General features: G+C 36.8%; 1 protein-coding gene across 5 annotated transcripts in view; it reads right to left on the bottom strand.

Moving 5' to 3' along the window:
- The window catches only part of RYR2 (ryanodine receptor 2), a 392,986-nt gene that overhangs the window by 256,387 nt on the left and 121,037 nt on the right, over nucleotides 1-15,562 (bottom strand). For 3 of the 5 annotated variants that reach the window (XM_069010345.1, XM_069010346.1, XM_069010347.1), the window contains exon 4: nucleotides 725-745. The exons of the other annotated variants lie outside the window; for them this stretch is intronic. In XM_069010345.1, coding sequence (XP_068866446.1) covers nucleotides 725-745 — 21 coding nt within the window. The remainder of the gene's footprint in view (nucleotides 1-724; nucleotides 746-15,562) is intronic. 5 annotated transcript variants of the gene reach the window in all.

Genomic DNA, 15,562 nt, shown 5'->3' with positions numbered 1-15,562 from the left:
ACCTATCATAGTCCAAGCTTTCAGAGAGGCTTCTAATATTTTCAAGGTGAACAAACAATTCTACACACATTTTATGACCACTAACTCATACATAACACTGGTGTAAGAGATTACATTGAAGAAAAACATACATAAATATGTCCCACAGAGGGGAGTTATATCAGATGCCGAAACAAATATGTATGGTATACACAGACACATTAGGAAAGGCCTTAACAACACATTTAGCAGAGAATTGTGCTTTATGTGCTAAGATCTAAGAAATGTTTTTATTCTGTAGCGGCTGTTCTCCATCATTAAATGTATGTTGTATATTTGAAGTTACACAGAGCATCACACATTATTTATCAGTATTAATTATCTTACTGTCATGCAGTTTAAGATTACAGTGTCTATACTGGAATAGACAGGGTGGGTTACAGAATGGAGTTATAACGTCAGACAGCAAGGCTCAAAACGGAAAGGCAATAATCATACATTTATATGACACAGTTCTGTGATCAAATTTTAAGAGGTAAAAGTCATTTTGGTAACATGAAATTTGGTAGCATAATTCAGGAGTGACCAGATTTTACATGACCATGTATTCACCTCTTTTTTTGGTTTTTTTTGAGCCATGCAAGTTGAAGGGTCATGAACACACAGGGTATCAAAACAGACAGGTTAGACTCAGTGGCAACATGAAACATTTGGGATCAAGTGAATAAAAGACAGAATCACATACCCATTTTTCCACATCAACTAGCTGTAGAAAGAAAAAGCAAGAAATCAGTAAATCTCTTTCCTTAAATACAGCATGTCAAAGTCTATTTTGAAGTTAACATTTCATATTTTTAGTAATGTATCTAGTATGAAAGAAAATGTGTTCTATTCTATAGCTTCTAGTAATGAAGATATTCTCCTGGCATCTTCTCTTTAAAATGCCAATACCCCACTTTCTGTCTTTATTTTGTGGAAAGCACTTCAAAGTCTAGAAGTCAAAAATGTCCATCTAAAATCAGGTAACAGGCAGCAAAGGAAGACTGATGCTGAATTAATTCCACACTGTATTCAGTAACAACCAGACAAAAAGGCAGAACACAGTGTCCCACAAATCATATCTCCATTTCCTCTTGAGTAAAGCTCTGCCATTAGTGAACATCGTTCACTTGAAAGAGTTTCATTGCTGCTATTCATGGTTTGCCATTTTAATGAATGCCTCAAGTATAAAAGTTAAAATTAGGGGTACCTGTCAAACCCTGACCCTGCAACCTGCAGCATATGAGAACATCTTGCATAAGAACAGAGAACAGCACACCAAAATGTCATTCCTTTCTTCAATAGGGAAAGTGAGAATGACTCCAAAAGCTTAAGGTTTTATATTAACAAAACTGTTTCAGGATTCATTAAGGAAACAGATTTTAAATTAATCTCTCTAAAATGTCTTTGGACTACCTTACAGTCTCAGAAAGGGTTGAGAATATCTAGTACAACACATTTCAGCTACTAGAACAGTTAGTATGGCACTACGTATTAAATACTTAGTTGGCACTAAGAGCAGTATATCTGAAGTAGACTTGTGTCTGGACTTTGCACAAAAAAATGCTGCAGAATGTCATGCCATCAGTGGTTTTACTGCAGGAACATACTGACCTTTTGTTAGCAGATGCCACATAAAAGTTTAATAATTTAAGATAGCTTAGTGCAAAGCAGGAGTAATTTTCAAAACCAGTAATATTTGGATGTCAACTTGCTTGTGGAATTACCGTAATAAAAGGCAATGTATTTAGTTCTCATCTGTTAAAATAGCTCCATTTAAAGCAAATTTTCTCAGTTTTAATATGCATTTCCAATAAAGAGCAGCTTTATATTTTTGTTCAGTGCTGCAAGTACACAAAATTCTGATTTGCCCCTATTTATTTTTTAGCAATCTTTACTGTGTCTTTTGTTATCAACCACAGCTGTAGAAATGTCTCCTAAAAAACACCTAAGTGCTTAAAAACAATGTAAGAAAGGATCTGATGTTGATAAATTATAAAAGTAAGCAATGATTTAAATCAAAATGCAACTATGCTGTCTTAAAAAAAAGGAGTAAGGAATAACCAAGTTAGATTTATGTACAAGTATTTCATTTATTACCTTGCCTTTGATACATCTTTTGCTTTTTTAAAATTGTGTATGCTCTGAAAACAGCACTGCAAGGAATTTGCCTGTGTGACAATGCTAGAAAGAGGTGATGCATGCTTTATTGCCTTGCTCTGAGAAGAAATTGCCATCCCAAAATGTAAGTGAACAAGGCAGCCACAACTGTTATCAGAGAGAATCCACTCAAAGCTCAACATACATTATCAGTTTTATAATTAATTGCTATATAATTATGGAATTGTCCATCTACTTTATTTTAATGGACACCAGTTAGCTTCAAGAGTCAAGTGCAATATTTGCCAAGTATTTATACATGGTATACACTAATTCTGTATTGGTATACTCATGTTTAAATAGAACTGTCAACAGTAGTCTCGCAGGACAACCACTTGAACGATGCACGTACACTTGTCAAACCATGAAGTTTGACACCTACACAGGAAAGATTATGAATTTATCCAGAGAGATCTGACTCTGAAAGTGTGGTACAGTGCACAGCACAATAGAATCTTTCTTTCGTAATTACAGCTGTATTTTATAGGCCTTCTGCTGTGAGCTTTGTCAGAGCCCTCCCAGGTGTGCTGTGCTCCCGTTTCATCTGTGGGAGAGTTTTTTGAGTGACTCAAGTGAAAAGAAGACCTTTCTTTCTTACAGACCACTTTGTCCCAAGTTCTAAAACTTGTTTGTGCAACTTATGGAGATAAAATTTTGTCTCCTTTTGGAACCTGTTCTGGAAGACTTGTGACCTGGACATTTACTATCCCATTTGGGGGCAGAAAAAAGCATAAGCATGATATTATAATGTATTCACTCATCTGGAAATTCCTAGGAATGCAGATTAGGTAAAGCTAAAAATAAATAAGATGACTCATACCCAAGAGCAATTGTCCTAATGTAGACAAAATAAATGTAAAGCTCACATAAACAGAAGTGAAAGGAAACAATGGATACCTCAGTCTAGTGCTTGTATCCAAGATGTAAGGTATGATTCAGAAAACAAGCAAGCAGATGCTTCACAACACATCTAAATACAGATTCTCTTTCACACTGACACCTCCATCTTTTGTCTGTCTTCAAGACTAGAAGGGACCCCTTTTCCCATGGATTTCCCAGTACACATCCAAATTCAGGAAACACTAAAATTCAAAGTTTTTGTTGCTTTATATGCACTGGTCATTAATCCAGGGAAAGAACAACAAAAAAAAAAAAATTAAAAACCTAACAAAACAGAACAAACAAAAAATCCACATACACAACAGAAACTGAACAAACAAACAGAAAAACCCATAAACAAGCAACATTCTCTTCTACCAGACCACATTTTGTTATCTCCCTTTTTTTTAATGCTCCTTGGACTTTAAATTACCTTTTCCTACCATAAATTACTCAGCTTAGGTTTTGCTGAGTTGTTCACCTGTTAGGAGGTGTAGATCTTTCAACTGGTCTAGGAAGCTTTAAAGTTTAGGAAGGATTGGGGGGATGGCAGGCAGGGACTGCCAGTCACTTCTTAAGTTCCCTCTCACTGTGGCATCTCACAGTAACTGCTTCATTTCAATCATACATTACATTAAACACAATCCAAAAGAACAGTACAATCATTTATTTTATAAAGCACAGGAATTTCTGCCTTGTCACAAAAAAAAATCCAAATCCCTGGAATTCAATAACTATTCTTCATTCGGCTTATCTTCTCTCCGGACCATTAAGTCACATTGTCTGGAAAACTAAAATGCTTAGGTAGGTATATATTGATTTTTCTCTTTTTCTTTACCCAAAGACTATCTGGATTTACAACACTTCCTCCAGCAGATGATTCAGGATCCATATTAAAACATATATACCACAAAGGCAGTGTGCTACTTAGAAATATTCTTTCCTCATGTACCTGGGTACTCAAAGATTTTCTGAGGGAAAAAAAAAAAACCAAACAAAAACATGACCCTGTCTAACACTGGATATCAAAATTTAGTGGGTACATTGCCATATGACAAGTCTGAATTCTGTTGTGGAAACTGAGAACATTAGCAAAACCTTTGTCTAAAACTTTAATAAAGATAAGCAAGGGGAGAATAAGTAGAATTGAGCTAGATTCCAAATTGAATTGTATTCTTTACTTCTTTTACAGCACTTGATTAGCTTCTTTTATTAGACACCTTCATTCTCTAAATTTAATACTTAACAGGCTAATTGATGATATGTCTTCTCTTCCACCCCAGGATTGTCTTCCAGTGTAGACTTTTGTCTTCAGGATGCTTCAAGAGCTGTGCTTTCATGCCTATTTGGTTTAACTCCTTCTCTGCATGCAACTTTGATCAGAAAATGTTACTGAGTAGAAACAAAGTAACTTCTCTTCCCCCAAAATAATTTTTTTACTGACCATAACTCTAGAAAGAAAACTTTGAGCACATTAGGGCTGCAAAGGTCATGGTAAGGCTGGAAACAGGCTTGCTGCTATCTACGTCCAAAATAGGAAACTTGTCTAGGATAATAAAAATGTTTACTTTCAAGCCATACATCCTCATCCCAAACATGGTGCACACACTAAAGAAGAGCCCATGTGCCAGGCCAGAACTATTTGTCACAATTCTGTGATTTGAAATAGATAATTTTATTCCTGTCCTTGCTTGATCCTGAGGATAAGCAGAGTGCAAAAATACTGCGCCTGCCATTCTTGATCTTTTCCAGTACTTGCAGTTGATCAAAGTGCAGTTGATCAAAGCCAAGTCTTATTCTTTTTGTGCCTTATTTGAAATGGCCTGCTAACAATCACTTCTGATGCTAAATAAGGTGCACTGAAGAGAAAATGACAGTACCTGTTTCTCTGCCAAAGTTCCATGCTTTTTTTCCCACTGTTTTACTTCCTATTCACAGTATGGCATCTATAAAATAGCTGTTGAGTAGTCAGCATTTTAAGTAGAATAAGACTTTAAACTATCTCTTCATAAAGTTTTCCACTGGTAGCAAATATCTATGTTCATCTACATGATACACAAAACCCCACACTGCATTAAACACTGAGATCCTCTTCCTCTCCTTCCTCTTCTTTCTGTCACTTTCTTTGCAGTAAGCACTTAGGTCATGTAAACTCAAAGTTTGGGAGGGCAGACCTTGCAGTAAGTACAAGCTAACGTTGTTGGATGAAGCAACTCTGTCCCTCTTTATGACACACCACCATCTGATAAAGACTTATCCAAAGAAATTCTTAAGAAAATTACTGCATTTTGCTTCTTCAGTAAGTTATGCCTGGTACCTGTAGACAATGCTTAGACTAATGAAAAAACTCAAAGTGTAGAAATAAGAAGCTATAACTTGGCCTTTTTGCTCAGAAGCTTGATTAAGAAAACTTTCTTATCAGGAAAGGTAGCACTAGGAAACTAAAACAGCCCTGGTTTGTTATATCAAGAAACCTCTGTTTAATTTCTGACTCTTCCTTCCTACATGTGGGGGTTCTTCTGGCAAACCTGAAAACATTCTCAGCCTGTCATATTCACAGCTGCTGTTAGCTTTCAAATAGGTTATTAACTAGGCTACTGTAGTGTGAATCAGAGAGCTTAAATTGTCAAGAGTGCATTTAACTGCCAATCTTCATACTTTTTTTTAAGGAAGTACCTTGATAACTTGGCTTATTCATTAACATACAGAACACTTATTAAAAGAAATGGGAGGTGTTACCTCTTTCCGCTGGCACGAGGGATGAAATTACTTTCGCCCTCCTCCCATGCTGAGAAAATGACAAAGCTGCCAGCTCTCCGTGTTATCTTGCTGCTTACTAATACAAAGTAGTTAATGAATTCAGAGTTCCACAGTTGGAGATAGGTGATTTGAATATTCAAAAATCCACCAACTACAGTTGCATTCCTATCCCAAAATGGCTCCATTCTATCTTAGCAGCATAGGAAAGCTTTTTAGCTCTGTGAGAAAACACACATTTTTCCTACTCCTTAAACACAGAAGGATAATTATACATGCAAGACACTTGCATGTGATGATTCCTTCACACAGTCCTTCAGATTGGAGGATACAGGCTTCACTTTAATCCCCTCAGCAGAGACTATCCCACACATGAAATTAGACAGCAGTTTGCTGGTCAGTGGCAAAGAAAACAGATTTTAATAAAACAAGGCACCAGGAGGAGTGATTAATCAGCCATGACTGGATGATTAGATGGGAGTTAATAAGCTCATGATGCAATTTAGCTAGAACGTTGCCTAACTGATGGGTATCTGCAGACAGCATTTTCCTGAAAAATGAAGTTGTCAAATATTGGAGTAGAGGTTGTGAAATTAAATTTTTCCATATTACAGAAACAGTTCAGCTTTGAATTCACACACAACGTGTGCAACCAAATGCTTTCATTCTCCTAATAAGGTCTGACATTGATTCATTAGTGCACAAATCTGAAAAACTCCTAGCCTTAATTACAATGCTTTACCACAATATTACTGAGACTTTTAAATAAAAGATATTTGTTTGATGGCTATTTTTTTATGTTGTCCATGAGTTATTTCTGTCTCTATTTCAGTGCTTCTCTAATGTAATTAGATTTGGGGGGGAAGGGGGAGGGCAAAGTGAAGATTGTGATATTTGGAAGAAAATACAGACATTCTAGAAGTAGTGCTACTACAGAAGGAAAGAAAAGTTGGATATTAGTGTCAGTAAGCAGACTGCATCCTAGTCGATCAGTTCTGCTCCAAAGTTAAGATCTCCTGTTAGTAACATGAATGAGACAACAATGTATAAAAACAATTAGTCTCACAAGACTAGAAAGATATGCAGCAGACCAAAATATAACAGCAGAAACAAAGGAAATAAAAGCTATCAAATGAAATAAAATAACAAAAAAAAAAGAAAAATGTTGTATCGATGCAAAAGAAACTGATACCTGTCTTTTATTGTTGTTATTGTTGTACACTAAAATCAGTGCAAAAATCAGTGTCAGGTTTATATTAGAAAGGTAATTAATTCAATAGTAGTCCATTTATTTGGTTATAATGATGCCATAAAGATTTTTTGCCTTTTCTTTTATACCCCTGTTATACCTTTTTACAACTTCTGTATTCCTAGTGCTTTTTGCCTACATTCTTGGACTTGTCAAGCTAAGAGACTAAATGTTTTAGAAGCTTCGTTAGTAGGAGTTGGTGTGCCCCAGACCCCTAGGTCCTCTCCAGAACACATTTTGTAAACTAAGATAGAACCATCCAGGGGAAGGTTCCTTGGGGAGGGGGGTTCATTCAAGCCACTTATTGGGGAATCTTTGATAGATATGCTAATTAGTAAGACCTATAATGATATACCAGATCTTTCAGGGGGTGCATTGCGGTGGGCATTGAGGTGCATTTGACCTGGATGTAGTGCACCTAAGGATCCTTAAAATAAATACAAAGGTAAAATCCCTTTTCCCCTTCTAACTGTGTTTGACTCCTGATTTTAAGGCCAGGAAAAAGCATCATGCCACGCTGCAGAACAAATGAAACCTTTAGCTATGCATTTCTTCACAGATTGAAGTCTTCACTTAGACATGAGTAAATGTAATGTGTTTGCATCACTCCCTTTAATAATCACTTTCACAATACTGTTTTCAAGAAGCTCTTTCCAAATTCCAACTACAATACAGTTCCTTCATATTTGGTTCTCTGAATCTGACTTCTTGATTAGTCCAGTCTTGCCCTCAGTTTGAACTGATCCAATAGGCCAAAACAAAAACAGGAAGCTGATAGAAATGAAAAATCCACCCAGAATTAGGAAGCAAAAGAAAGGAAAATTCTCTTTATGAAATGCAATTAGATTATAAAAGGAGATGGTTGTGAACCAAAATCTCCTAACTGCTTTAAATACAAGCAGAATAAGCATTTAAGAAAGAATTTAGAAAATGCTTCCTACTCTACTGTATTTAAACCAACAGCTATATTTGTAGCCTTCAAATCCCCAAGAGAGTTCCATGTCAAGTCGCATGGAAAGCCCCTAAACACTGTCCTGTCTTATCCAGAAAAGGTTTCAAAGAGTGGCCTGTGGTAAAGACATTGTGAATAAGATGCTAGGGTGAAAAAAGAAAGGAAGAATAAGATGAGAGAAAAATGTTTTAGCATGAAACAAAACAATTTTTGTGCTGCACTGATAAATTATATCAAGCAGAAATTATCAGTTTTAATCATGAAGATCCACCGATCAGTTTTATTTAATGAATCTCTTGCTTAACCTTTTAGATCCTTGTGTTAAGGCATTATTTTTCTTTACTTTTTTACATAAAATGAATAAAATCTTTAAGTTGTCTACAAAAATCATTGGAATTTTACTGGGAAAAGCTGGAAAAGTCACTGGAATTTCAGAAGAAATCTCAGCAGAAAGGCTATTGCATGTTCTGTTTTTTCTCTCAGCCCATGCCGTGGCATATATGAGTTGAGAAAGGACTCAGGTAGGGTCAGACTTCTGAGCTGCAAAAAGGCTGTGAAGTCTCAAAACCAAGCAAGTCTGTGCTTAAACTGTTATTTCCACACAAAGGTCTCAGTTTCCTAAAAAAAGTTTCATTTTATACTTTGCAGCTTCTTGGAATACTCAGAGAGCCACAAGAGGCACTGGAGTCTCATACTTCTTGCAGTAATACCAAGAAAGCATACAGAAAGAGAATTGTGGTCTTCTGGGCAGAGGCAAATGCTGGCTGCCTAATATCCTCCTCTGAAGATCTCCAAACCCACCAACAAGTTGTTTCTTTAGAAAAAAGGTTTTGTATTTCCCTAAGTAATGTACCTAAAAAATAGTGACATATGGCTGAGGAGAGAGAATAAGAAACCCCACCTGAAACTTCTTGGAACAGCCAAAGGATTTAATCAGTTACTGACATTATTAAAATTTGGGCAAATACACAAATTCTTTTGAAGAAGCCAAGCTATCCACAGTAAATGACTTTAACAAACAAACACCACCTGGAAATGGAATTTTACAGAAGATCAAAATGCCTGAGTACCCAGGTAACTAAAATATTCGGTTGCCAAATGACCTACATATACACTAGACTATGTCAATTTGCCACATTAAATAATCACCACTAAGAAAAAACAGGATTTCCAAATTTGTCGCTTTCCTTCTGCTATTTGTGTACCGTTATCTCGTGACTCATCCCAATATTTTTTTAAATAGAAACATCTTTCAAAAAAAGTGAGTGTTCTGCATATTTGTCAACAGACTGTCAGCTGTCAAAGGCTGCTTCAGGAGTGGAAGCTGCATGTGCCACCATAATTACAAGCACATTCCACTCCATCAGCAGTATCTGCAGAAACAAGCATTAACTACAAAAATCATATACAACAATACAGGACTCCCTAAACTAAAGAGCTGACAACACCCAACATAATTAGAACACAGATTTACTAGTAGAAGTCTGAATACCCTCTGTTCTTGTCAAGTTTTTTTCTTTGCTGTGACTACTTGGGAGTACGGTATTTCTATAAAGAAAAATAAGGCATGAGATTTCACCCTTATCACATAAAAAAGAAATCAATGCCTTATCTATTTATGCCCAGAGGGAATTATTTAAAGAACTAAAGGGCAACTAACTGTCAAACTAGCAAATGCTAAAAAGACAATAGCCTAGGCAGAAAGAGGAGACTGCAGGGGAAAGGGAGGACAATCTTCAGAGCTCAGTAACTATCATGTTTGTCAAAAAAATATTTTTTTTTGTCAAGATCGAAAACCTAACAATGTGGGGATAATACCTCCCCTTCTCACCATGTTGACAGTACTCTAAAACACAGATTTCAATTTTCACTTAAAAAAATAAAGGACAGGTGCATACAAAGAGGTCAGGAAGAGTCACAGAGAACATATTCTCTCTTTTTAAACCTAAATGTATGTGAGTGTCTGTGTGTGTATACATGTATATTTATCAGGCATGCTTTTGAAGGGAAAGAAGTCAACCCAGACTGCCTGCAGGAACACAGCAGGAGCCTTAACTGTGGCTGAGATCCTGAAAACACTCCAAAATAGATCCTGCTGGCGTGGGATCCACTCCCCACCACAGAGGCAGCTCAGCAGGTTGGCTGCACAGGGTGCCGCAGGCAGGGGCAGCTCCCTCCCCTGTCCCAGAGCCTGCAGTCCTGACTAAACCTTGCAGGAACAAGGCCCTGCTCAAAGAGTGGCCACTCAAATGCTAAAAAAATAAAATCCAAGTTTAGGAAAAGCTGAGTGATCCTGACTCACCCTGAGGCAAGCTCATGGTCTATAGGTGGATGATCCTACCACTCAAAAAGGCAAGTCAGTGCCCCTGTGAAGAGCAGGGGTTTCTCTGCTGTGCTCAGGTCCCAGACTCAGCTACAAATAAGGCACCTGGAGCCCAGGCACAGAATCACACCTCTGCCAAGAAAGCTGCTCCCCATTCTCAGCCTCGCTCTATTCACTTAATGCCCTTGGTCTTAAACTCCTTCGTTTCTTTCCTTCACCCCCAATTCAAGAGTTCTTACCATCCCAATAAGTAAATAAAAAATGGTAATTCTCTGTGGTAAGAGAGAAACAAAGCCTGGATAAATTAACTTTAGACCTGAAAGAGTGTAGCTCTCAAACTACAGCAGTACTTAAATACTTTAAAACGACCGATACACTCACCTGCTTGGAAGGCTCGTTTCATTATAATAACTGAAGCAAACCATTTGATGACTCCCCAGCAAAATATTACAAAACCAGAAACCTTCTTGGTGAATCAACACTACCACCGTCACTAAGGAATAGCTGGGCATCAAAAGAAATCTCTTCTCCACAGATGAATGGTTGTTCCAGAGACAAGATATGTATGAAGTAACACTTGTTCTCTCCAAACCTATTATTTTTGCTAAGATATCGTAGATTTGCTCAGTGGTGTAGCTACCATGGATTCAAAATTCCTATTGCCCTGGGGAGATGCAATTACATATATGCAGACGAATCCTCAAGCGTAACGTCCCTACCCAGACCTGCTCAGCAACAGAGTTCCTTGACAGCCATCAGGAAATCATGCATGTTTATCACCAACTCTGACAGACACACCATGGAAAAAACACAGAGATGAACCCAGCTCCTCCCCAAACTCAACTCTTTCCTATTTCCTGTTCAGGACAGGAATCCAGTCTGTTCAGTCCTACTCAGTCTCACTAGTTCTGCTAGTTTTGTCTCTTCTTTTAAATGCTACCCTTGTTGGTGTTGTTCAAGTGTTATTTACCCCTTTGGGGAGGACCATTCACATCTAAACTTAAACAATATGGAAGTCTATGATGCATACAGTGCATCACCAGAATCAAAAGGACCCTAAAGTGCTGAACCCTGCAGGATAAGGAGAATTAGAAACAAACTCGCATTACAAAAATCTTGACTGAATTTGAGGGTTAGGGTGGTTTGTTGTTTTCTCTAATTACCACTGAAGGTATTGGTAACTCCTAGAGGTTGAGCACACTGAATATAATTCAAGAGGGAGAATCCCATGTGTAATCTTCCAGCTCCAGATGCTGAGATCCTACGGAGCTGCCTGATAGGAGACTAGTTGCTTGCTACACAGTACTGCAGACACAATTAACATTTTCCACTCTGCCAGCCTCTGTAGCACTGCTATGCATTTCCTACACTGATAATATTTTACACCATTCACCAAAATATTCTTTAAATTTGCTAGTATAAGTCACTGAGTTGGAACAAAGGATCTTTTCTTTTTTTTTTTTTAATTTTGAACCAACCGAGCCAAATATTTCAGGAAGCTATCCCGGTAAGAAACCATTACAAGACAAATGTAGGTATGGAGAATTTTCATATAGATCATGAGATTTTTATATTGAGTATAAGCAGTCTGTTTAAAAACATTGAATAATTATTACTTCTGCTCTCAATATAACTGAAAAAAGGTGAAAGTTACGGTTTATTTAATTTAAGGTCTTGGGCTTTACAAATAATTCATCTTACAGATGTGAGCACTGCAAAAGAAGAAAAGAATAAAATGCTTGAGTATCACTTTATCCAGGCCTTGCCTCAGCTTTGAGATTAATGTAAAATTGCACTTTGTACAATCAAGAGTAGTAGAATTGTAGCAGACAAGAGCCATATATAATCATGAACAATTTAATATGTCAAAACACTTTTGACTAAGCTAAAGTATAAGGTTTTAGTGTTTTCAAAAAAATTACACCAAATTTTACTACAAAAAAGTTAACAAATTTAAGGCAAACAGAAAAATGTCACTATTTTATGATGCAGCCTTTCATATGTCCATAACCTTTTCAACATCAAATCTGCCTTGTGCAACACATAAATGAGAGGGTGGTCACTTACTATTGTGTTTAATTTCAGCTCGTTGCACAACCATTGTACTAAATATTGATCAAACCCTTCTAAAGACATACAATTAAATGCCATCAATTTTATTATATTCACTACTGCAAAGCTAATCTCACAAATATTGATTCAATTTTCACAATACCCCAGATGATATATCAATAGATTTATAGAATCCACTAAAGTCAATGTAGTTCTCAAACCAGGGAGGTGAGTTTAAGGTGCCTAGGACACAATTTCTAACATTATTCTATGTGTAGCTTTCATCAGCTACAGTCATCAATGCCTGCACAAATCATTCCTGAGGGATGAAGACAAACAAAATCAGAAAAAAATACAACTAGCAATCACTGCTTGGCTTATTGATTCCAACTGCTTATCTACACAGGCCTGGTTTAAAAGCTCTGTGTGTTACGAGCTTTGTCAAGACATCTGGTAGCATTAAAAAAATGAGTGATTTAGGAGACTATCTCAGCTTTACATAGGATTGAGCAGCAAAACTGAGACTCTTCAGCATTCTAGAATAGCATCTGAATGTGAGGATTTGGTGGGTTTTATCTTTTCATCTTGTATTTTGCATAAATAGCCTTTAGTACATCAATTCCAACTGCTGCTAAAAAAAAAAAAAAAAAGGATGATTTAGTTCTGAAGACAAATTTAACTGTATCATTTTCAATTTTGCTGTGCTTAAATTTCACTTAAAAAAAACCTGAGCTTTTTCACGACCTAACAGGGAATCTTTACTGAAAAGCACCAGTATGTTACCATCCTTTATTTTAACAAGCTAATGGCACAGGGATAATAGCTATAGAATTGACAGGTAAAAGGCATAAAAAACAGTCAATCCCCTTCTTTTTTCATCCAAGGTAAAAAGCCACACAGTACATGTTGAGTTCCTCATTCTAATCTCTCTGCCAGTATTTCTCAGCTGTCCTCATGGCAGCTCAGTACATAAAAGAGACAGTTTCAGTGACTTCTACATTGCTTATATTCAGCCAGTAACTTTTTGTCCAACTATTCTCAGTTTCTTTCCTAGGACCACATGGAATCTGAACCAATTCTTGTTTTAACCTTCACTTTTCCATTCCACTTCAATGGCAGAATGGCTACCATTCTCCCTAAGTTCAACTGCAACAGTACCTGAGTACTCCAAGAACAACATTCCATAATCAGGGTTTTTCCTTCCATGACCAATGTTCTTCTTCAGATGGGTTAGGAGAACAACCAAAAGTATAAAACAGAAGGAAGTCTACTTCCAGCTCTGAACCTCCATCTCTCTATAATACCAACCATCAGGAGTTGACAGTGGCATGGACAGAGTTTCACATCTTCATTACCAAGCAGGAGGACAGGATAGAGCTTCCAAGCACAGCAAATCTTCATGGCATACAGTATTAGAATAGCACAGTTGCTGGGCAAATAAATACTGTGGAAAAAAATGCAGCAAACTGCACACTGAAGTGTTCAGTAGATAACAGAGCAACTAAGATCAATTTGCAGGAAACTAAAAAGGGATTTAACCCTACATTTTATATTACATAAAAGTAAACAAATTTCAAGCATACTAAGGCAACTGAGAGTCATTTTTTTCCCCTGTATAATGAAGTCTAGGAAAACAAATAGCAAAAACCCACTTCAGGTTTTCTCAGAGAGAAAAAAGCAAATACAGTGTGATTTTCTGAATAAGCACTTAAAATTATCTCACTATAAATTCTAGAGAGTCCTACACTCTCCTGAAGTATTCTAGTTCCTCATTTATTATGTTCAAAACACAGAAATTGTAACTACGTATACATTCACTTTCTTGCTACAGGTGGCATGCAAAGAAATCCTTACTTATTTCACTACTACATTTTTTCTAGTAAGCAATCAAAAAACTGACACTTGAAGTGAAAGGACACAAAAGCAACTGAGAGAAATCCACTGGGTTCCATTGAGGATAAGTGAGTTTGGTGCATCTGTCCTGCCGGAGTCATTAAAACACAATTCCAACAGAAACACATTACACTCCGAGTGCAGATGATTTTACTAGTGAACAGTTCATGTAGCATGAAGCCTAGCCATTAGCAAAGGAATTGAATGTTCCACACACTTTGCTAATAAAATTGGAAAAAACAAAAACCAACAAACAAAAAACCCTACAGCAGTCTCATACTCCTATATACACCTGGACAAAAAAAAAGCCCATGCATACACCTCGTGTTGGCAGAACAAAGCACAGACCAACAAACAGGAGCTCCAGAAGCTCTCACCAAAATAGATGTCTCTTACTCTACACCCTCCCAATGACATGAGATTTTCATGTGGATGTATGGTACAGCAATAAAATTGGGATGATTTGGCACTCACCAGTCTTCTGGTAGACCAGAATGAAGAGAATGTTTTACCACTGCTGACAGAAACTAATCAAAGCTGCTGTAAAAGACAGTTTATTAATAGAGTTCTCAATCACTCCAGTGGATGGTGGATGGTGCAGTTAACAACAGTTCTCTGTATGGGATACAAGATCTCTCATCCACACACAGATGTACACCCCACTGGCATGTGAAAACAAGTCACATACACCTGTATTTATATATGCCATATATAAATACACACACATATAATATATAGTCTACTCATCAGGTATGGCATGTAAAATATAATCCAGAATCTTCAGACTTCAGTGGTCTCATTTATTACAATTATAATGGAGGACTATAAAAGACATCACAAGGCAAAAAAACAGTATAGTATTTAAATAGTGAGACTGCTGGATATATTTCAGAAAACACAGGCAAGCAAGTGTAACTCAAGGAATAACAAGCATTTCCTTTTTGTTCTAGCCAACATAGATGATAGATGATTTTGTGCTTGTCCACTTATGGGAAAATATGCTTTAAATGCCAAACTAATTTCCTGTACCTAGTCACTGTGCCCCAAACTGGTTTTGATCTCTTTCAAGTAATAAAAGCATTAGAACAGAATGAAAGTTCAAACTAGCCCCTTGTTATATAAATACAGGTAGTGGTGCTTCGAATACTCAGATTGTCCCATTAGAAAAAGATAATTCATATTGAACCATATGAAAAACCCACTGAAATATAGTTCAAATAAGAGTCAGTAACAATGGGCTTTATGAAGGTTACCTTACACTTAATTTTAATCTGCAAAC

This window comes from Aphelocoma coerulescens, chromosome 3, assembly GCF_041296385.1.
Source record: "Aphelocoma coerulescens isolate FSJ_1873_10779 chromosome 3, UR_Acoe_1.0, whole genome shotgun sequence".
Taxonomy (NCBI): Eukaryota; Metazoa; Chordata; class Aves; order Passeriformes; family Corvidae; genus Aphelocoma; species Aphelocoma coerulescens.
Note: the sequence above shows the minus strand (reverse complement) of the source record. Positions and strands in the feature narration are given on the sequence as shown.